Source organism: Haliotis rubra, unplaced genomic scaffold, assembly GCF_003918875.1.
Source record: "Haliotis rubra isolate DU_JTF1 unplaced genomic scaffold, ASM391887v1 Scf33, whole genome shotgun sequence".
NCBI lineage: Eukaryota > Metazoa > Mollusca > Gastropoda > Lepetellida > Haliotidae > Haliotis > Haliotis rubra.
The window spans coordinates 39,674-64,171 of NW_025767002.1; the positions used below are offsets into that span (position 1 = coordinate 39,674).

The following is a 24,498-nucleotide window of genomic DNA, read 5'->3' on the forward strand; positions in this document are numbered from 1 at the left end:
GTGATATTCTATTCTGTTTTAGATGGAATGTAGTGGCTTGTATCTCACAGGCCAGATGTTATATTAAGGGTCTTATGGTACAACATGTTAAACACAAATTATAACACTTTCTTCTCGGTAACCATTTGTAAACGCAGTTTGTAGTCATGTCATTAAATATATATACCACACTCCATTGTTGCTTACAAAGCTGTGATATTTTATTTACCACTATCTGTTTTAGATATAATATAGTGCCTTGTGTCTCATAGGCCATATGGCCGGATGTTATATTTTATTGAATGTTTTTAAGTTTATGTATGTTTTATATATAACATGTGACACAAAAATAAAAATATTTTCTTCTTCTTCTTCTTCTTCAAATATTCTTAGGCATTAATCATTCCATCAGTTAAAACCATACAACGGGTCTAGAAAATACGATTATAATACGAGCTAACCCCGGCCCGTCAGACTGAAATGTACCCATGATATCTGAGCATCGTCCATGAAACTTTAGCAATCAGAACGACCTATAGCTATATCGACAAGTGATCGGGCACTTGTTGCAATCCAACGACATTGATTATAAGGGTGTTTGTGCGATACTCTTATCTTTAAAGTATCGGCCACTTGAGTATTATTCCATCAATTAATACCATATTATACAGATATACTTCCGAATCTTTAAGTTTAGTGGATCAAACTTTGGCAATCATAACAACCTATCGACAAGTGCTCGGTGCACTTGCTGGAATCCAAAGAAATTGATTATAAAGGTATTTGTGTGATTCTCTTATCTTTAAAGTATCGGCCACTTGAGTATTATTACATGCAGTTCATAAAAACAATTTGTCACGACCGACTGCGTTTACACAATATATCTGTCGCGTGTGGCCTCTGAGCGTTTGATTGAATTAACTCTGCTTCTACTAACGCTTACAAAGGTCACGACCATTGGATCACATTCTGACAGACGCGGGTGCAGTTCTTTCCATGTTTCCAAACACTAATGAATCTGTAACATTTGTAGCCACGTATTTCTTCCCGCCATAATTCCAGTTTCTCGGTCTTAAATGTTATGTATATTTGTATGAAGAGTGTTGAATAAGGCCTCAATGGCATTCAGCCAGTCAGCATCTGGTTTGTTGCCGGAGTAACTGGCATCGATTGTGCTACCTTCAGCCATAGCTGCGCGGTATCGTTTTCCGCATCTCTATTCTGGGAACCGCTAGCATCTATTCAGACGCTAGATCCGTACTGTTTCAACGGAGGTGGGTCACAAGATTCACGTCACTTCGGAGGAGATGGAATATGTACCGTAGACGATGTCGTTACGTGAAGGAGTGAGACGATATGCTAACGTTACAGGTGCCACCAGCCGATCTGTCCGCGCAATGGGTCACATTAGCCACGGCTAAACACGTGCGAGTTTCCAGCAGCAGACTTGTGAATACCTTACGATCAGTGGATTACGACGTGAAGATCTTCATTAGCATATATACACACACAGTAGCGAGTCATATATCGCGCTCCTTCGCATCACGCATGAGTGATTTCCGAGATATTGAAGGTGAAAGTGGTTGATCGAATTGTGGCGCGTGGTGACAGAAATCGTCGTCGCCTCGTCAATTGCGAGTTATCGTGACATGGACGAAGGTTCCGATTGGGAATAGGCCCTGATGTGTATTTCTTGAGGAGCGTTGTGGCCCCCCAAAATGAGTGCTAAAAATTCTACCTACCAAGAATGTTTGGATAACGATCGTATGTGGTATGCCTTCCTGGCTTCAAGTTTGGTGACATTTGGATTGGGTTTGGTGGTTATACTTTGCTGGAGATTAATAGCCTGGCTGTGTTGTGGCAAGCGAAAACATGCTCAGGTGTCCTACAGGTCAGTCTGTCCGTAAGTCCGCCTCACTGTCCATCTGCACGCCATTTGTTGTGATGTGACGTGTTTGTGTGGATATGTACCCAAACATGCTATTTTCCCTAAACTTACTTCATCTGTTGCCATTACTCATTCACCTTCTTACTCTCTTCTCGTTCATTTTTTGAAATATTTCATTATATTTCTACTTCCAGCATTGTATCATGCTTTCATCATTTCTCATTGGTTAGTTAACAATCGGTAAATTTCTCTAATAGTATTTAAAATGTGTATGTTCAATTTTGATGTGATGAATTGACCCATTGGTGTTAGCTCTTAAATCTGTAACATTTAATGGACAATCCAGAATTGAGTGGTTACAAATTATATTAGATTATAGACCGTGGTGTCTGGTTGTTGTTTTCAATGTTAATTTTGTTGTGATATGACGCGAATGTCGAGCAAAACTCTGGCATGACTCTCAAATATTAATGTTTCTGTGACAGGTATTCAAAACGTGTGTAAAACAACTTAGATTTATTTCCTACAGAAAATGGTACCTACCAAATTGCCTGACCATGCTAAAATGATTTACATGTGAAATTATTAATTGTTTTAAATACAGGTCTGTGTTATTCTCTTTTTTGTATTCCAAACCCATCTTGCTTTTACTATTATATTTGGAATATTCTCACATTTATGACATATATAATACAAGATTTGAAAAAACTCTTTCATTTAATTTCTTCTAATTTTTTGTCATTTGACTATAAAATGGTAGCATCTTAAGATAATCCTAGAGGCGGTGGGGTAGCCTAGTGGTTAAAGCGTTGGCTCGTCACGCCTAAGACCCCGGGTTCGAATCCCCACATGGGTACAATGTGTGAAGCCCATTTCTGGTGTCCCCCGCCGTGATGTTGCTGGAATATTGCTAAAAGCGGCGTAAAACCCAAACTCAGTCAGTAAGATAATCCTAATAATGTTAGCTTTGTCTGTGGTTAATCTTCAGACTTACTGATTTTAAAACTCAAATGATATTAATTTGCATACTTTCTGGTCACAAAACACTGATAATTGTGTTGACATAGTGTTTGGCTTTTCAGTAATAAACTGCCTTCTGTCAACAGTTGTGTACATGGTATACATGCTGTGAGAAAGACCCCTTCATTGTGTGTACAGTTGATGAATGTGGTTTCCCTGTAACTGACAGACACAACAGTGCCTCCATTGAAATCATTACCAGGCTTTATAGTGTAGGCGCTGTATATGCAGTTGACGGTGTTGGATATTGAGTGGCCGATACGTTGATGTTGAAGCTGTTACTGCTATCCAAACCATGTGCATTGATACTGTGGAAAAATTCAATTTTGCCATAAAATGTGAATGTTGTTGACTGTGTATTATGGTCTAAAATGACAGAGTTGCTCCCCTTAGGCATGCAGGATGTGCTGTTCTGGGTTCATATCCTGTTTGTTTGGTCTGTTTGATACATTTACAATGGGAGTTGAGGTAAAGTGGAGTCAAATGTCATTGAACTTACATAGTGTAACATTGTTCATTTAACTGGTTAAATGCATGTACATAATTTATATTCTTGCAACCAAGTGATACATTTTGCGTACCATGCATGTGTGTAACATATAGAGAATACTATACAATGTCCCATGTAAATATGGTATTACACAGGACATTGTTTAGTATTTTATTTTATTACTCACCCTACATTGGCAAAATAATATCTCAGAATTCAACTTACAGGACTAATACCAGTTTTATAGTGCTAGACCAATGTGATACCATGCCACAGGTTTGATATGAATACACGGGTTTGGCAAGAATTTTATGGATGTCAACTTCTTTATTCTTCAATTAGGAACAGACAGCTATATATGTACATGTTAAAACAACAACAGTTATGAGATGGGTTAATCTCATAACTGTTCTTGTTTTAACATGTACATATATACAGGGGTGGAAATAGCCCATTGCCCGAGGTCCGAGTCCAGTGTTTTTTTTCTGTCGGGCAAGCAAATTTGTATATCACACTGTACAGGTGTCCAGTTGACTTTCCAATGTTAATTATGTTGTTTATTTAAATAAATCAACAAGAAAGCGGCCGGTATAGTGGAAAAATTATCAGGGCAAGTGATTTTACATGTGCCACTGTTCCGGAGTACACTAGCAATTTTAAAGTTATTTCCACCCCTGATATACCGGTAGCTGTCTGTTCCTAATTGTTTCATTCACCTGATGAAGGAGTAAGAATATACTTCGAAACGTCGTGACCCTTCACAATAAAGAAGTTGACATCCATACAATTCTCACCTTTATGTGTATCCCTCTAAATGACTCCATAATAAAACATGTTCTCTGCATATCTGGACTCATGTTTGTAATCTAGTTTATTAATTTTACTCAAAATTTCTTTCAAGAATGTTTATTAGAGTTGTGATGATATATCGTAGTATCGATAATCGTGATACTTTTTCTGACAATAAATATATCGATACTTTTTTCCGTATCGTGATATATATCGTTGACCTTAAAATTGTGAATTTTCACCCGAAATTGACGGTTATGTCAAAATTTACACTGTTTCTTGTTATCAAAATACACTTTTTTAAAGAAAATAACTAAAGATAGCATATCGTGATATGCATCGTATCGAATCGTATCGTTCCATGATATCGCGATGCGTATCGTATCGTGAAATTTCTGTATTGTCACACCTCTAATGTTTATATTAACTGCAGTGTCAGCGAGTAAAGAGTAAAGTAACTCACATGCTTGTGATAACATCAATCACAGGTTCATCTAGTCCTTAGTTGAATATTTACAAGCCACCATCTTATCACTAGAGTGTTGGCACGGATTATACAGGATTAAAAACACACACCCTTATGTCAGTAAGACTGCTGATGGGTTAAACTTTTAACAGTCGGAGCATCAAGGTGACCTCGTGTGAAGTATCTGCTTGTCACCACCAGGGATGTATTTATGTGTTCTCTCAGACTGATGTAAAACCCAGGTCTACTGTAAATGTCAGCAAAAATTGCCAAAGTTAAATTCCCCCAATCATTCCGGTGATTATTATTATTGGAACTAATGACTTAGCTTTGCAAACATGGCAAAGGTCAGCGGTATTTTCCCAAGGACAGAAATCAATAAAGACGAAAAAGCTTTAAAGCTTAATTTCGCCTTATTGTATTTAATGCTAAAGTACCCCTAAATTTAAAAAGATAGGACTTTTCACATTGCATGAATGAATAACAAATTAATGCTCGTAATTTTGTGGGCACTTTCTTGAAGCTTCTAGAATCTAGCTGAGGTAGGTATTCATCTGAGATTATAACCTAAGTCCTTTTCTTGAGTAATTCTACTGTGAAATTACCATCATGGATTGTATAAAAGAAGATAGCCACATTTAGCCAGCTCACAGAATGAGAAAAACTTTGTTTGATAACAAAAGATAAATATTTTAGTTATTATGTGTTTTATTTTTGAGCTCCAAGGTCATTTAGGCTGAAAGTATTTTGACTAAGTAGTTATCCACTAAGCCAAACAATGTGTTTTTTTATTAGTATGTTATATCAATTTATTTTGCTGCAATATCATAATTTATATAATATTTTTAATAAAAAAATTATTAATATATCATTTCATAACTATACCATTAAAAAAAGTAGGGGATTTTGGATTCACAAGATTGATAAAAAGCATGTGATGAAGCTAAGTAGGAAACAGATGATGAAGAGAAATTAAGGGAAAATGTGACAATTTATCCCATTCCTTTGGAAATGTTTCATCCGTATGGATATATATTACTTTTCTCATATGCATTGGCATTGGCTAGTTGTATACTTTCAAATGGAATATCCCCTACATTTTTTTAATGGTATATAAACACAATGAATTGGAAGTGAAAATCTCAATTCCTTGGATTTATAGGTTGTATGGTTAAGGTCCCTGCAAGTTTTCCTTCCAATAAAATCAACTTACATTATTTCTCAGTGTTTTAAGTTGTAACATAAACATGATAAACAGACCATAACTCCCATCCAACTGTACTGATCCTACTTTTACCACAAGGTCATCATCATAAATTTTCAATATGTAATTATCATTCTTTGTTTTCATGTTATGGTAAAACATATGGACTAGTACTAAAATGTTTTCATTCGCTTTAATATGCTGTTACATGGAATTAAACATTTTCAGAATGAAGACTATGGAGGAATGAGGTCACAATGTCTGAAAATAAAGAAATTAAGTGTTTTCTCTAATAATGATATTTTGAAAAGGTCTGTAATCAAAACTGAATCTGCCCCCCTCCCTTATTAATGATTATGGGCGGTGGGATAGCCTAGTGGTTAAAGTGGTCGCTCGTCAAGCAGAAGACCCAGGTTCGATTCCCCCACATTGGTATAATGTGTGAAGCCCATTTCTGGTATCAATTGCCATAAAATTGTTGGAATATTACTATAAGCAGCATACAACCAGACTAACTATCTCTATTGTAACTTCACGGGTAGACGGGGAAGTAGGATAGCCTAGTGGTTAAAGTGTTTGCTCATCACGCCAAAGACCCAGGTTCTCCACATGGGTAGAATGTGTGAAACCCATTTCTGGCGTGAAATGCCATAATATTGCTGGAATATTGCTAAAAGTGGGACCCATGAAGGTCCGGGTTAGAATACTGATCTTCAGTTACCCATGCTTGTCGTAACGGGAGGTGACTAACGGGATCAGGTGGTCAGACTCGCTGACTTGATTGACACATGTCATCGGTTTCCAATTGCGCAGATCGATGCTCATGCTGTTGAACACTGGATTGGCTGGCCCAGACTTGATTATTTACAGACCGCCGCCGTATAGCTGGAATATTGCTGAGTGAGGCATAAAACTAAACTCACTCACTCACTAAAAGCGGCTTGAAACCATACTCCCTATCTCTCTATTGATGATTAAATACAGGTGTTTGGCAGCACATAATATAGATTAATTATGAAATTAAATAATCTAAATGGTATATACTTAGTAATACTTATTTGTCATTTGTATTTTGTGTAGTTCAAAATAAATGGTGAGATTAGTTTAAAATTTGTTTTCAATAATAAATTACAGTCATGAAAGTTTTCTCTCTCACTCAAACTTTTAATTGTATTTTGAAATGTGAGCAAACAAATATTTACACCTCAACTAGTTTTCTTTCACTATTCTAAATAGTTTTACTCCATGAATGAAGTCAATATTTATATAATTCATCCGTGTCAGGTGACATTTTGCGCAATAAATTATTACTGTAGAGTTCATGAGAATGTGATGACAGCATAGTAATTTAAGATCTGAACAGATTACAGGTACGAAGACAATACAGGTATCATGCTCAGTGTTATACTTTCGGTTTGAATTTTCCTGCATATCATATGAAACAGCTTAAATTATCAGAGTACTGTTGACATATTTCACCCATTTTATCCAAATACTAAACTTGTCTGTGCTCTATTGACCAATCCAGATACTAATTAATACTTATTTGGGTGCAATTTTCATCCAAGGTAAATACGTTTCAGTATTTGACGGAATTTCCAGTTCGCATGAATCACCAGCATTCATTAACACCGTGGCCACATTGTAACACAGTGCTGCTATATGAGCAGCCATTGTGAGGGGGAAGCAGATGTAGGCGTCGGCCATATATTACACAGGTGTGAGTGCGTAGTTATCAATACAGGTCTATAAACACATTGCATCATGGATACTTTTGTGATGCTGTACACGCAGGCTTGGTTTTGTTACGTACAGAAAGCTCAACTTTTATTTGTTGGTTATTGGACATTTTACATAAAATTCTATTCAGCCGTTCATTTATTTGTCTCTTTATGTCATGTTGACTAAGGGATGTACTGGTAGTGTACTTAGATTGTTTTTAATTGTAGTTCACCGGCAATTTTGTATATGGTAGATTTTTAGCTCACCTCTATCAAGTTTAATATTCTAGTAATATGGCAGCGGTCTGTAAATAATCGCGTCATCAACAACATGAGCAACCATCTACTCAAATACATTAAGTTTAATTGATATTGCCTGATTCACGTTTATAGTAATAGTTAGGTTTTGTAAGCTAGTTCACTTCTGGAACATCGACCTTTCATGAAGAGAAGACAAAAAGATATCTTTTATTTCCAAAAGATTTTATTTAATTTATGTTGAAAATTGATATTTTTTTCACTTATGAGATGAGCATTTGAGATTTCTGTCTTTGATATACTGAGTGAGTGAGTCTTGTTTTTACGCCGCTTTTAGCAACATTTCAGCAATATCTTGGCAGAGAACTCAAGAAATGGGTTTCACACATTGTACACATGTGGAGAATCAAACCTGGGTCTTCAGCATGATGAGCAAACACTTTAACCACTAGGCTACCCCACAATCCTTATATCAATGAGTAAATAAGATGGGTTTTGCTCTGCTTTTAGCAACATTCCACCAGCATCACAGCGGGGCACACCAGAACTGGGCTTCACACATTGTACCCATGTGGGGAATCAAACCCAGGGCTTGGGCGTCATAAGTGAACACTTTCACCACGTGGCCACCCCACCGCAACCGATTTACATAATGTATGTGAGAGTTGATGCATGTATAAAATATATATGTCATGATATATATATGTCACATTATGTCATAGCCGGTGACAAAAGAGGGGCACATAAAGATGCTTTGTTCAAGAATTTACAGTTGATCAGCATGGTGCTGTTGCTTACAAGGATAAGGCTCTTCTTACTGAGGGTTCAAATCCTGAAGAAACTGTATTTTGTATCCAAAAATTGTTTCTGATATTGAAATATGTAGCCCACAATGTTACATCTTAATACTTATAGGGCACAGTATCACAGCTAAATATTTGTTTACCTGCAGTGTTACTGCTAAATATTTATAGTCCTCATTATCTTAGCTAAATACTTATAGTCAACAGTATGACAGCTAAATATTACAGCTAAATACTTGCAGCCCTCAATATTACAGCTAAATACTTCTAGTTAACAACATCCCAGCAAACTACTTGTAGCCTGTTAACAACCAGGCCCTAGGTTTCCGAAGCTCTCTTATCGCTAAGATAGTTATAAGTTAATGTTAATGTATGGCACATAGTCGACTATCTTATGGCACTACGACTATCTTAGCGCTAAGAGAGCTTTGAAAATCTAGGCCCTGAATGGTGGACGCGAGTAGCTTCAGTAGGTTTGATGTGCCATATGTCATATTCAACCTCTGAATCAGTCGAAAACAATGCTCAAAGACATTGGCACCAGGCATGGTAGCCAACTTTAATGTATGACACTGTATTACTACAGCCAAACATTTCACACAGAATCCCAACAAGATGATCACTTTTCTGAGTCATCAAATTTATTTCCATATATTCATTCACACATATTTTTGATGCCGTTAACATTTCCCAGAGATGAACTATGTGTTTGGTTTTCCTTACAACAGTCTCCTAAAATTATGATTTTAACCCAAGTACGATAGCTGTTGCATGGAGATCTGAGGACACCTCTGTAGAAGGTTGCACCACATCAAATTTCTAATCAGCTAATGAGCATCAAGGCTTCTAAATTCTCGTATTGAGCGAGAGAAGCATACAAACCAACATGTCTGATTGCTGTAACTCGCAACTCATATTCATATTTGAGTTGCAAGACATAAAGAACTGTTATGTTGGTTGTGGATATTTAATTCATCCCATCATTTCTGAGCGCTATGCCATCAAATGGGTGTTCTACTGAGAGCATATTTATTTACAGTGGAAGTTTGAATTGCTCTGATTATTATCCTGATTCAAGGTGGTAAAGAAATGGAGCAGAAACATTTTAAAAAGCTGACATCTGATTGGTTCAAGAATCCAGTCATCCTTTTTTTGATTGGATAGTCAGAGGTCGCTCAGGTTCTCCTGCAGTAACCTTCTAGTGAGTTTAGTTTTACGCTGCTTTTAGCAATATTCCAGCAATATCATGGCGGGGGACACCAGAAATGGGTTTCACGCATTGTACCCATCTGGGGAATCGAACCGGGGCCTTTGGCGTGACAACCAAACGCTTTAACCACTAGGCAACCCCACCATCCCAGTAACCTTCTATGGAGGTTTGCTCAGATTTTCCTACAGAGAATAGTGAAGTCTGTCTAACAGTCCCAGAACCACATTATTTTCCCACATGTCTTGCCCTTTCTGTAATGTTAAATCTCTAAATGAAGCGAATTTAGATTTCCTCAGGTTCTGAATCTACCATATCACTGGGGCTCATTTCAATTTAAAAGTAATTATTTGTTTCTATGAAAATTATGTACATTCAGTGACTAAACAATAGTATAAGAAGAATGCAGAGAGATCATATTTTTATTGAGACTGACTTAATATTTTTATCTAAGATTTTGTTGTAGGCCTGCCATCATTAGTTTTCAGGGTCCCAGGCTTTGGCAGTGAAACGACTACAGAATCCTGTGTTCATTATCATTGTAGTAATTATGTTTAGAGCTTTTATTTTTAGTGTTTTGTTAATTTACAAAGCATTTGCTTGCGTGCATGTACCTGTTTTTGTTTCTACTCGTAATTTAGTTTCCGTGTCAGTGAAGTTGTGTATATTTCTTGCAAGACCATGGCAGCATTCAACAAAGTGATCTCGATGCTAAGACTGTCGTAAGTCTATGTTAAAGAATTGGAGTTACGAACACGATCGTCTTAGCACTGATGACTCTTTGTAGGTCAGGCCAATACTATAGTCACTACTGTAACGGTTCTGACTTCTCTTATGTCCAGATCCCCTACTGCCCAGAACCAGAAGGCAGCTGCCACTGTTCAAGGTCAAGGTCAGCAGGGGATGCTACTCAACAAGACCCCTGACCCTGAGATTGGATGGATGACCGAGGCCAAAGACTGGGCAGGGGAACTTATATCAGGACAGACCACGACTGGCAGGATACTGGTGAGTGCCCATCATGACATGCTGCCCTTGTCTATTTAGCATTTTCCATTCCATTATAAATAACCTGGACCCAATTGCCAGCCTATTCTTTGGTGTGAGTCCATATCGAATGACAATGGTACAAATAGCTGTCAAATTAAATTAAACTGTTCTTTCATGACCGAAGAGGCGATATACGGAATCTTCATGACTGGTGTCCTCTTCAGGGAATGGTGTTTCCAGTCAGTCTTCCATTAAAGTTTCCTGTTTTGCTTATATATCAAGTTCTTGTATTAATGTGTGGATGAAAATTAATCTGTCTCTATCTGTTCCTAAGAGCCATTGTTTTAATTTCTAATGGAGCTGGGAATTTCACTTCTAGTGTGAAGTTCTTGTAGTGAGTGAGTCTAGGGGATGTTATGATAGAACTGAGATATTATACTCTTGGTATGTAAGATGCAGAAGTAGCAGGGTAGTGTCACAGGGGCGGATACAGCTTTTTGAGAAAAGGGGGTGCACACTATTGAGAAAAGGGGGGTGCACACTTCATTTCCACCCAAGTTTCAACGACCATTTAACAAACTTTCTGGACAAAAGGGGGGATGCACACCCCTGCACTCCCCCTCTTGATCTGCCTATGGTGTCACCCCATAGATGATATCCATACCTTGTCAGCTTGCTCACCCGGGGTTAACCTCTTTGGGTTTGTGGACAAGGCATTCCTCCTTGATTAAAATGTCTGTGGTTCTAATCCCATTTCAGGACTTAGAAATTTTATGACGGCAAAGTTACTTTCCAATGAGGAGCTGAGGACATTCATAAACAATTTGAGCAAATTTTATCTCAAGCAGCTATAATACAGTCTTTCATATCCATTGTGATAACGGGGGACAATATGGGATAGACATCCTTACCATTTCGGCCTGTTGATTTGGGTTAACAATTTGGTCATCTGGGCAGTCATGCATCCTTGGTTCAGAAGGTCTATGAGAGATCTTGTAAAGGTTATGGCCACTCCACAGACAGATGTTTCGGGTTGATCAACTGTGTCATCTCATATAAGTTGTTGTAAGGAGGTCAATCGGTTATGACTTCACCAATCTTCTTTTCTTCTTCACTTGTACAATATAGTGATATTATGATGGGGTTTAGATGACAATATTTACAAAAGTTGTTACATCGCAGTCACTGACAAATCTGCCTCCCAAGGCTACAAAGCGACTGGCTCAAACTTGGACAGTGGTGTATTGTTGAATACAACTGGATTGTAAAACTATGCACCCTGAATACAACACTACATTTCATACCTGGGGAATATAAAACCAGTGTATGAAATAATGCCCGTCTGACCGCCCGAGAAGGCTAGATTTCTGACGGATAGTCTTAATTTACAGCTAACAAGTCCAATGGTCTGGTAAAAAATTTAGATGTTCCATACATCTGAGTAAATTCACAATATCTTGGTGTCTGTTATGGTTAAATCCATTTTGGGCTAGTAACATTTAGAAGTTACCAGCCGGGATGTGTGGCTGGTTTTGGGCTTATTTCATACACTGATATAACCCAACAAATTTATGGTCCAATTGTTTGATTAATAGAGATAAACAGCGTCCAATTTGTACAATATCCTTAGTGAGTGAGTTTAGTTTTACACCACGTACAATATCATCAACACATGCAGACTGTTTCTAATCCTCTGCACTGAAACATACTTGAGCACGTTCCAGCTGAATCCCAGTGTATTGAGATAGTAAAGCCGTAAATATCTGCAAGTCATTGAACAGCTGAAGGGTTCCCTGACATGAATACCAGAACAGGATGGGCTTGATTACTATGGCTCAGTCAATTTAATTACCTCCACCATGGTAGGTTATAACTGTGTAATTAACATGGCAACTGCCCTAGAAATTCATTCTTATTAATCAAATGATAATTTTACAGATTCAAACCATTTTCCTCCCACTACTTTCTAATGGGATGTATGTTCTGTTGGTATGGAAAGTCATTTTAATCGTGGTGTAAGAGTTGGGAAATTTCTTTCTAGAATTTATTAACTGATGAAATACCAAGATGAGGACTGGAATGTAGATTTGAAAACTACTTCTTGATCTAAATTGAGTCAACTCGTGAAGATCCGGGTTAGAATTGGTCTTCAGTAACCCATGCTTGTCGTAAGAGGTGACTACCGGGATCGGGTGGTCAGGCTCGCTGACTTGGTTGACACATGTCATTGTATCCTAATTGCGTAGATTGATGCTCATGTTGTTGATCACTGGAATGTCTGGTCCAGACTCGATTATTTGCAGACTGCCACCATATAGCTGGAATATTGCTGAGTGTGGCGTTAAACAACAAACCAACCAAATAAATGGAATCTGAATCTGAATCGATGTGTCCAAGAACTTGGATACAATGGCAGCAGACAATATGACTACAGCAATCAATTGAAAGGAAGGAACAGTTCACCTGTATACTCAGGTAAAGGTCATTGTAATGTTAAGGAGGTATTACCTGCAGTCAATTCCTGGATGCACTCAGACATTTGTCTCATTAGTAAATTGAAATAATCATTTTAAAAGGAATGGTAATCTCCTATAAATGTTTGATATGAATTTCAACTTGTACTTACTTAATAGCAAAGTTAATAATTAAATAGAGATTACATACTTTCTATACATGATACATTTGTCTTATATTCTCTTCTCTTACACTGACATATGTCATCGGTTCCCAATTGCGCAGATCGATGCTCATGCTGTTGATCACTGGATTGTCTGGTCCAGACTGGATTATTTACAGACTGCCGCCATATAGCTGGGATATTGCTGAGTGAGGCATAAAACTAAACTCACTCACTCACTTCTCTTACACAATCGAGATATATTTTTATTTTTTCAATCACGAGTGATTTCCAACTTCATTATAACTTACTTAAACTGCATCTTGTATTATTGTCCAAGAAAATTTTAAAAAACAATATGCATTTCCTTGACTTGATAAAGTAAACTAATGTAGATTTCAGCTGTCTGTCGATGCAAGACTTTTTGTCGGAAGTAAATTGCCATCAACTGATTGTCCTTGAGAACAGTTTTTGCTTTGCCTGTATTTCATTATGGTGATGATGGCAACCAGTTGTTCGTTGATATCGATTTGTTACTTGTTTTTGCAAAACATATCAAGTTTTTATTTAAGTTAAAAGTTTCAGTTGACAAAACAATTACTCTGCTTTGCCAACTTTCATCAGTAAAATTAATAGTAGGTAATGAAGCGTAACATATTCTTTATGGAAACGTACTTTGTTATGATACTTTATTTCTAGCAAATACCTCCTTCAAGTAACCATGGAAACACATTGTAAGCGTCTCATTTTGGTTGAATCCTAATCTTTGTTCTACTCAAGTCTGTCTTTGTATATGATGGTCTGGTATGGAGTTCATACGGGTTCAGTTCAGTTGTTACTTGTGTTCAGATAAGATTGTTGTTGATGTCTTCAGTTGTTTGTTGTCTAACAAAATGATAGCTACTGTGGATTTCCATTGTTGGGCTTTGTTAACTGTGTGCAGCATAAACCTAATATTGATTCGAAGGTAGCATTGGTCGGCAGGGGTGGAAAAAATCCACTGCCTGACGTCCCCTTTCAGTGTTGTTTTCTGTCGGGCAAGCAAATTTGTATATCTCGCTGTAACGGTGTCCAGTTGACTTTCCAACGTTAATTATGTTTGTTTTTAAAAATCAACAAGAAAATCGGCCGGTATAGTGGAAAAATTATCAGGGCAAGTGATTTTACATGTACCACTGTACCGGGAGTGCACTAGCAATTTTAAAGTTATTTCCACCCCTGGTCAGAGTGTTATTGAAGTAGAATATCACAACTTATTCCAACTGAAACTGTATCGTGCAGTGTTCCAGGCTGTTGTATACATTGTGGGTGTTTCTAGATATCTGTCCAGATATGCAGTGTTGGCTTTGAGGTAAACACAAAACATTCAATAGGCTTTGTGTTCCGTGTTTAAAATTTAAACAATGGGTTGCTCTTGTGCCATTGATTTGTCAGAGTCAGTCCGATCTCATTGTGTTGAAAGAAAGGATGTATTGTTGACCTGTTGGTCAAGCTGGTCACATGTGGCCAGTCAACAAGGTGTGGAAATTCACTATGCAGAGTTACGTCCCTTAGGGTGTACCAGGAGCTGGTGATCATGGGTTTGATTCCTAGGTTCATGTTTCTGAGTTTGTAAGGACCACTGATCAGGTGGTTTTTCATAAAGTTATTATCTAAGACTTCGTAATGCTGGATGTTCTTCCCACAGTAACTCGTAAAGACCCGGGTTAGAATTCATCTTCCTTACCGTATATTACCGTATATAAACCGACCCCATAGATAAGCCGACCCCGAAACTTGACCCTTAAAATCAGTGTGAAAATGGTATGTTTCGTACATAAGCCGATCCCCCGCGATGGGGTCCTAATCACGGCAAACACAGACCACAGACAACTGGCAGTTACCAATAATTATAACTTTGGTCCACATTATTCATAGAATTCACAATCATATTGCGTCTGCTTATGCATCGAAATGAAGTGTAGGTGACAGAAAATGGATAATAAATATATTTTGTTTCACTAAATATCATACTTCTTGTAGCTGGACGATCACATGTCAACAAACTGGCTTGCTTATTTTACCCCTTTCAACAATCACGAACTGATTACCGCCTTGTTTTCCATGGTCTGCTAGTTTACAGAAACATCAGTAAAAATGTGTGAATTTAAATGGCTTGCTTATTTTACCTCATTCCGCTTTTACCTTATTCTGCTTACAACGTTCATGAGGGTCCGTATAACCTTAGTGTTGATTATATATATTTTACATTTATAGAGCAAAAACTGTAATTAAAAGTACACAAAACTAGTACATATTTCTTTGGGTTAATTAATAGTACTCTGTATTATATTTTACTGATGACTGTGTCAGAATTCATCCCGTTATATTATTGTGCATGTTTGAACTTGATCACCAGGAAACGTGTGCACAGCTGATTGCTATTTCCGGCTCAAATACATAAGGTAATCTTAATTAATTTATGGAGCAAAAACTGTAATTTAAATTGCACAATGCTAGGATATATTTCTTTGGGTTAAATAATCATATTTTGTATTATATTTTACTGATGACTGTGTCAGAATTCATCCCGTTATATTATTGTACATGTTTGAACTTGATCGCCGGGAAACATGTGCACAGCTGATTGCTATTTCCGGCTCAAATACATAAGGTAATCTTAATTAATTTATGGAGCAAAAACTGTAATTTAAATTGCACAATGCTAGGATATATTTCTTTGGGTTAAATAATCATATTTTGTATTATATTTTACTGATGACTGTGTCAGAATTCATCCCGTTATATTATTGTACATGTTTGAACTTGATCGCCGGGAAACATGTGCACAGCTGATTGCTATTTCCGGCTCAAATACATAAGGTAATCTTCATCCCTGCAAATAATACAATTCTCCGCAATAACTTAGAACTTAAAAGGTAAATAATCTTGTCTAGTGATGTTTAATTGCAAATTTGACGTCTTTACTCACAAAGTCGTCTTCTGTTGTTTGTTCACGTGAAGTGATACGATGTTGTTTTCTTACCCCTGGAAAAAAGTTTGATGAAAGCGTAACCCATAGATAATTGCCCCCTTCTACAGACAGCTTATCTACAGTAATATACAGTATTAACCCATGCTTGTCGTAAGAGGCGACTAACAGGATCGGGTGGTAAGGCTCGCTGACTTGGTTGACACATGTCATCGATTCCCAATTGCGTAGATCGATGTTCATGCTGTTGCTCACTGGATTGTCTGATCCAGACTTGATTATTTACAGACCGATGCCATATAGCTGGAATATTGCTAAGTGCGGCGTAAAACTAAACTCACTCATTCACTCCTCCCACAGCAGGCTGACACACTGTGGTATATGTGAAATAATGTTCATAACAGGCTTTTAAGCTAAACTGTGATAAGAATCCCATTTCTGGGCGTTTAATGATTTTTCAGGTATTTGGCATTATATTTAGTTTGCATATCTGAGGCAATCCTTTTATATCAACACCAAGCCTGATGCTTTTGAATGAAAAATTGCAAAACATATGCGCGAAGATAAGTGGAACATAAGTGATCATTGTTTGGTGAAATAGCATCCCTCGTACTCTGTACAGTGTATAACTATGTTCCACTTTTTTAAAACATGTTCCGGTTACATCATATTTAAAGTAATAAGAAAATTTGAGTTTTTGGTTTCTCATCTAAATTGAAGTCAAATTTTATTTTCATTTGCTTTGTGACCTCTTGATAAAAATAAGAGTGAGTGAGTGAGTTTAGTTTTGTCCAGCTTTTAACAATATTCCAGCAATATCACATCGGGGGACACAAGAAATGGGTTCATACATTGTACCCATGTGGGGAATCAAACCCGGGTCTTTGGCGTGAAGAGTGAACGCTTTAACCCCAATAAAAATAAGAACATTTACAACCTATGTGCGAAAGTGGTATTTCTTGTCGGCCATTACTGCACTGTAAAGCACTTTGTATCACAAGTCAATCCCAGTTTGCAATGATTAGACCTGTGATCAGGTAGGCAATTAGGTGAAGGTCATAAATCAGAGTTCAAGGGTTAATTATGGCTGACAGCTGTGTAAGTGGTGCTGTGGATGATGTTGTTATACATTGCAGCTGCTTGGCGGTTGAGCTGTTGTAAAACACTAGTTGATTAATCAATATTGGCATGTCCTGGTCTTCGATTTTACCTTTGAGTATGTGCTGTTAAAGATTTTATATTGAAGATGTAGACAAGTGGTTTGCACTGCCTGTTTACATGCTGTATGTAATTGCTGTCTCTACGGATGATAATGTGTTTGTTGGCTTGCTGTGACTATACTACGCTGGTAATATGCTGACATACATTGTTTATACAAGAACAAGAGCACAGAGAACAAGTTAGGAAACAGACATCAGATGCTGTTAGATGCTGAAGTCAGACACTATCGTCGGGTGCTGAAGCTAGCACTGTTATCAGGGGATGAAGTGGTACACTGTTATCAGATGCTGCAGTCAGACACTTATCAGATGCTGAAGTCAGACACTATTAACAGGGGATGAAGTGGTATATTGTTATCAGGGGATAAAGCTAGACACTGTTATCAGGGGATGAAGCTAGACACTGTTATCAGATGCTGCAGTCAGACACTTATCAGATGCTGAAGTCAGACACTATTATCAGGGGAGGAAGTGGTACACTGATCAGGGGATGAAGTCAGACACTATTATCAGGGGAGGAAGTGGTACACTGTTATCAGGGGATGAAGTCAGACACTATTATCAGGGGAGGAAGTGGTACACTGTTATCAGGGGATGAAGTCAGACACTATTATCAGGGGAGGAAGTGGTACACTGTTATCAGGGGATGAAGTCAGATACTGTTATCAGGAGATGAAGTGGTACACTGTTATCAGGGATGAAGTCAGATACTGTTATCAGGGGATGAAGTGGTACACTGTTATCAGATGCTGCAGTCAGATACTGTTATCAGGGGATGAAGTGGTACACTGTTATCAGATGCTGAAGGCAGACACTATTATCAGATGCTGAAGTATACATACATATGGAATGCTGAAGAACCTTATTTCTTATCATCTATATGTATAAGTATTATGAAACCATTTGAGTATTGTTTCTTCATCTGGTTTTGACAGCATGCTGTCCAGTATATACTACTCACATTAACTGCAGTAGAAGCATCAAGTGTGCCTAGCTTCTTTTGAGTGGTATATCTATATTACTCAATTCACCTTTCTTCACAATATGTTTCCAAATGCATTTTGTCTGAAACAAGTCTTACAATAACAAAGTGCAGGATTAGATTAAATTATTACTGTACACCAGATGATAGACAGGTGAATGCACTGTAAATGCATCCTTGCATGCAGGTGACAGACAGGTAAATGCATCCATGCATGCAAGTGACAGACAGGTGAATGCATTCTTGATTGCAGGTGACACACAGGTAAATGCATTCTTGATTGCAATGTCTAATCATTACTTGCAATACATTACTGTGAGACGTAAACAAAGTGTCTGCTGAAAGTGTCACATACATCACACTATTAGGATATGCTTAAATACTAGATTATGATATGAAAATCGATTCCTTTGAACAGCTGTTGAAAAACATGACCCAGTTGGCTGATCAGCCATAGAACAATGTCTGATCTCTGTCAGCGATCGATACGGATCATGATGGTCAAACATGTGGACACATGTGGTCACAAACACAGGTGTTACAACAGGTGTACAGTTTTCAGGCTAAACATTTTCTGGACAAATGATGTTGGTGATAATGATGGGAATACAGTAATCAGTTCATTTAGTGTGGTGCTCATGTCAGTCATGCCACAAGTATTGATTATTTCCCTTGAATATGCCAGAAACCTTTAAGTTTGATTTGTGTGTGAATGGCCATTATGTATGCGCCACACAGTTATGGCGGCAGTCTGTCAATGTTCTCTCTCTCCTACCTGTGAAGACACTGTCAGCCCCTATGCTCATCAGAGGTTTGGTCAGACCTTGGTTGACACATATTTTTGGTAGAGGATGCATGCTGTTGATCACTGTATTGTCTGGTCCAGACCAATTATTTACAGGCCGCTGGTTGAATATTGCTGAGTTGGCATTAAACAACAAACCAACCAACCAGCCAACCCAGACCATTTTATAAAGGGTGCGGAATGCTTCCCTTGAATACATGGGTGAACAATATGCGTGTGATGGCGTTTGGCAAAACCAACCGTGCTCAGGCAGTCAGTCAGTTACCATGTAAATGTCCGCGAGACCTGAATCCCACGTACAAGGGTTTCATCCCACATTCAGCTGACACGCTAGGACTGACTGACTGACTGAATTTGGTTTAGGACTGACTGACTGACTGCGGTTGCTTTTAGCAATATTCCAGCAACATCACGGCAGGGGACACCAGAAATGGGCTTCACAAATTGTACCCATGTGGGGAATCGAACCTTGGTCTTCGGCATGACGAGCCAACGCTTTAACCACTAGGCTACCCCACCGCCCCGACACGCTAGGATATAAACTAGAATACCATCAAAAGTAGTGTTATACCAAACTCACCTATCTTTTATAATATCATGCATTACTGAGTGAATCCTTTTGATCAGATTTGGCCTCAAGATCAAACCTATACCCCTATGAACAAGGTTACTCTCCCACAAGGAATACAGGGTCGGAGCTTCCAATAGGATTAGCCAACAAGCTATATTTACCATACATGTTATGACAGTGTGTCAAGTCTTGGGCCTTTGTTGTGTAACACGACGGGCTGCCTTCAGATGAGTGACATGAATCATTCAAGCTTGGTGATTCTTTATTTGGGATAATGTCCATAGTCCCATATGTACATGTGAGTGTAACTGGTGATTGTAATGTTGTCCTGCTGGAGAGGTTAATGTGTGGAAGTTCAAGTGGATGTATGGAGATTCTTGAATAGATTGGGTTCCTTAAGCTCTCAGATTGTCTTTAATGGATATTAGAAATTCTGGGCATACTTGACCAACAGATTGTATCAACATGGAGATTGTTGGCCACATTTGATCCATAGTCTTCCCGTGGACAGTCTAGGAAATGGACATGTTGATGGACATTGCCAATAGATTGTCTTCCCATGGTAATTCTTAGGCACAGGTGATCCATAGCACGCACTGATTGTGTTCCCATGGTGAATGTCTTTCCATGGCCTCCAGAACCATGTTCTTGTATTTACATTATGGGACCAAACTGACTTTGTGTCTTGGTACATTGTCAACATTTTTGCTGCTAAATCTACATTATTTGTAGACTGCAGAATATTCCTGGAATGTGGCGGACTGCAGCATATGCTGTCCTAGTTAATCACTCACTCACTCACTTACTCACCCATTCACCCACCATCCACTCAGCTGCACACCCCAACACTCACTCACTCACTCACTCACTCTCTCACTCTCACTCTCTCTCTCTCTCTCTCTCTCCTCTCTCCCTCTCTCTCTCTCTCTCGGGGCGGTGGGGTAGCCTAATGGTTAAAGCGTTGGCTCGTCACGTCGAAGACCCGGGTTCAAATCCCCACATGGATACAATGTGTGAAGCCCATTTCTGGTGTCCCCCGCTGTGATGTTGCTGGAATATTGCTAAAAGCGGCATAAAACCAAACTCAGTCAGTCAGTCTCTCTCACTCAGTCACCCACCCATTCACCCACCCATTCACCCACCATCCACTCAGCTGCACACCTACACAACCAGTCAATCACTCACTCACTCACCATCCCATTCACTCACTCATTCACCATCCCATTCACTCATCCGCCACTCACCAGCCACTCACCATCCACTCACCCGCCACTCACCATCCACTCACCTGCCCACCCAGCCAACTACTCACTTACTTATTTGAACCTACTCCAGATTTTTATGCTCCATTCATATACACTGTAGATCCCATTTATGACACGAAAGCAATAAGCAATAGCTTAGAATACATTCAGATGTACCAGGATCCATTCATAACTACATGTATATCCCAAATACTGAGTTATGTGTTGTTTATTGATGTCAGTAATTACTGAAATAGGTTCATTTGACACACATCACCATTATTTGTATGCTTGCAATTGTAACAGTCGTAGTCAGGAACACGAGTTTTCTGAATATAATTATTAACATTTTCATTACATCTTTTGAATTAGATCCAAAGGTTCAAGTTGTACGCTGATTTACAGTTGATTCTAATGTTATGTAGATTCAATCTGAAGACGAACATAGGCTATACAACGGTATTGTTTTGAAAATCGTGTTTCTGTTTGTTTCAATGTTATGTAGATTCAATCTGAAGACAAACATAGACTATACAATGGTATTGTTTTGAAAATCGTGTTTCTGTTTGTTTCAATGTTATGTAGATTCAATCTGAAGACAAACATAGACTATACAATGGTATTGTTTTGAAAATCGTGTTTCTGTTTGTTTCAATGTTATGTAGATTCAATCTGAAGACAAACATAGACTATACAATGGTATTGTTTTGAAAATCGTGTTTCTGTTTGTTTCAATGTTATGTAGATTCAATCTGAAGACAAACATAGACTATACAATGGTATTGTTTTGAAAATCGTGTTTCTGTTTGTTTCAATGTTATGTAGATTCAATCTGAAGACAAACATAGACTATACAATGGTATTGTTTTGAAAATCGTGTTTCTGTTTGTTTCAATGTTATGTAGATTCAATCTGAAGACAAACATAGGCTATACAACGGTATTGTTTTGAAAATCGTGTTTCTGTTTGTTTCAATGTTATGTAGATTCAATCTGAAGACAAACATAGACTATAAAATGGTATTGTTTTGAAAATCGTGTTTGTTTGTTTTTCATGTTGCCATCTTAGCAAAGTACCACATGGTGCTTAGTTGTCCCTTGTGTACGAAAAGCAGTCACCCAAGAAAACATAAGTCAGAAGTAGTTGTCAGGTCGTCAGTATTGATCTTGGACAGCCATTTTGGATTATTAGCTGTAACTGAATTATTTATAGATATTTTTAAATTCATTCTAAGGTGTTTTGATTACTGAACTATGAACTAGGGTTTTGTTCGCTGCCTCTTTGTGAAGTGTATAATTTTTTACATTTTTTTGCAGGGTAAGTGAGGTTAATAGCTCAGGTTAGTCATTTTAATAATCAGGTCAGGATGCTTAGGTGTGAACTGGTGCCATTGATGAAGAAAGTCAATAATATTGTTAGATTTAAAATGTTAGTCAGTCTTGTTTCTGTATAATGTTGATATGACTTTTAGAGAATAACCTACAAGCCGATTATCTGTCATGAGTGAGTGAGTTTATTTTCATTAAACAATATAATGTCTCCCCGTGCCTGAGTTAAAAACCTGCTTATTCTGGAAGTGACACTACATCCAGTTCAAGTTAATGAACAATATTTGATAGGGCTACAGGGACAGAAAACAAATATTTGAGCAAGGCCGTTTTCGCCTGGGAATTTCATAATTTGTTTGAGAAGCATTGATCTTTCCTGTTGGCAAGTAAATACAGAACATGTATACTCATTTAGTATTCTTCAACTGCAGCAATGGAGGATTGAGTCTGGTGTGTTCCCAGAGTGTGACTACCATGTTTCCAGATCTCAGACAAGCACTGACTCTCATGAGATAACAGGTGCAGGTGCTTGCCAAATGTCAGAGATCCCTGTGCAGGTTTCAGGATACATGTTATTTATCATCTGAAGAATGATTTCTGGAAAGCAAGCACAACATTAAGAAGTTGCTTAATACTACAAAAGCTAGAGCCATAGTAAGATTCCGCTTCAGGCTGAGAGCATGGCATAGTTATCATTCTGTTTATTATTCTCCTTATTACCATAGAAAGGATTCAGTTTCATGAGGGTGCAATTTAGTTTGCCTTGAAGAGATTGCACCAGGTGCAACCTGATAGATAATTTGGGTTGCACTTCCAAATTACCCTGGTATTGGTTGCATCCAAAAACAATTATAAGAAACTGTTCAATTATTGTATTTTCAAACATGCTTGTTACATCTCTAAGCTGACAAATTACATCTGATCGTGTATACTATTGGTCTGTTGGTATGCTATTAACCTATAGCCATATGTGCCTTTCTTGAACTTTGCATCTCAAACAATTAGATTAACTATATCTGATTTTATGTATCACTGGCATACAACTTTGAAGTTTACTTTCTTCGACAAACATTGTGCCGATCTTGAACGGTTTGTACCAGCTTGATATAGAGTATATCTGATTTTATATAGCAGTTTTATATAATATTGTATATCTGTACAGCCATAGAATTACTTCATTACACTTTCAATGTCCATCTCCTTGAACTTTGTCATGAAGCCTGTACAACATGCTGATTGATGACTGTCCATACCCATGTGATTGTACCCATTATGCTCGAAAAAAAAAGAAAATAGATATCTTACCAATTCTAACAGAGCTAAAGAGAAACTAAGGCACTGTGCAACAGATTCATTCAATTCCTATTTTCCTAATGAAACTTTCAAACATAAATTTGTAATAAAACAATCAAAAAGATTTAATCAAATAAATGAAAATCTTAGTTTCATTATTAACGCCGTTTTATGATAATTTATTATGTTTTGAAGCAATCAGTTTACTTGCACTGGTTGCAACCTGTTGGTAAATGTTACTTGCACAGGTAAAATTAACTTGCAAAGGTGCAGCCTGTCAATGACTAAATCGCACCCTGTTCACTATGAGAGTATGGCCCCATAGTAAGGATTCATCTTCACTGGAAGTAAGATACTATAGTAAATATTTCTGCTTCACTCAGGAACTATGTTTCACCCCAGCAGTAATGATAAGGATTCCGCTTCACCTCAGTAGACTGACTGACTGAGTTTTTGTTTTACGCCGCTTTTAGCAATATTCCAGCAACATCACGGCGGGGGACACCAGAAATGGTCTTCACACATTGTACCCATGTGGGGATTCGAACCCGGGTCTTTGGCGTGACGAGCCAACGCTTTAACCATTAGGCTACCCCACCGCCCCTCACCTCAGTAGACTCAGGAAGTGTAGTACAGATCCTCCTCTCACACC

General features: G+C 37.9%; 1 protein-coding gene across 4 annotated transcripts in view; it reads left to right on the forward strand.

The window, feature by feature from the left end:
• Positions 1 to 974: 974 nt before the first annotated feature.
• LOC124284126 (calcium-activated potassium channel slowpoke-like) overlaps positions 975 to 24,498 on the forward strand; it is a 136,378-nt gene continuing 112,854 nt past the window's right edge. For 2 of the 4 annotated variants that reach the window (XM_046720183.1, XM_046720184.1), the window contains exons 1-2: positions 975 to 1,882; positions 10,668 to 10,833. In XM_046720183.1, the coding sequence (XP_046576139.1) occupies positions 1,698 to 1,882; positions 10,668 to 10,833 (351 nt within the window). In that variant the 5' untranslated portion in view covers positions 975 to 1,697. The remainder of the gene's footprint in view (positions 1,883 to 10,667; positions 10,834 to 24,498) is intronic. The other 2 variants (XM_046720182.1, XM_046720185.1) reach the window with 1 other exon arrangement.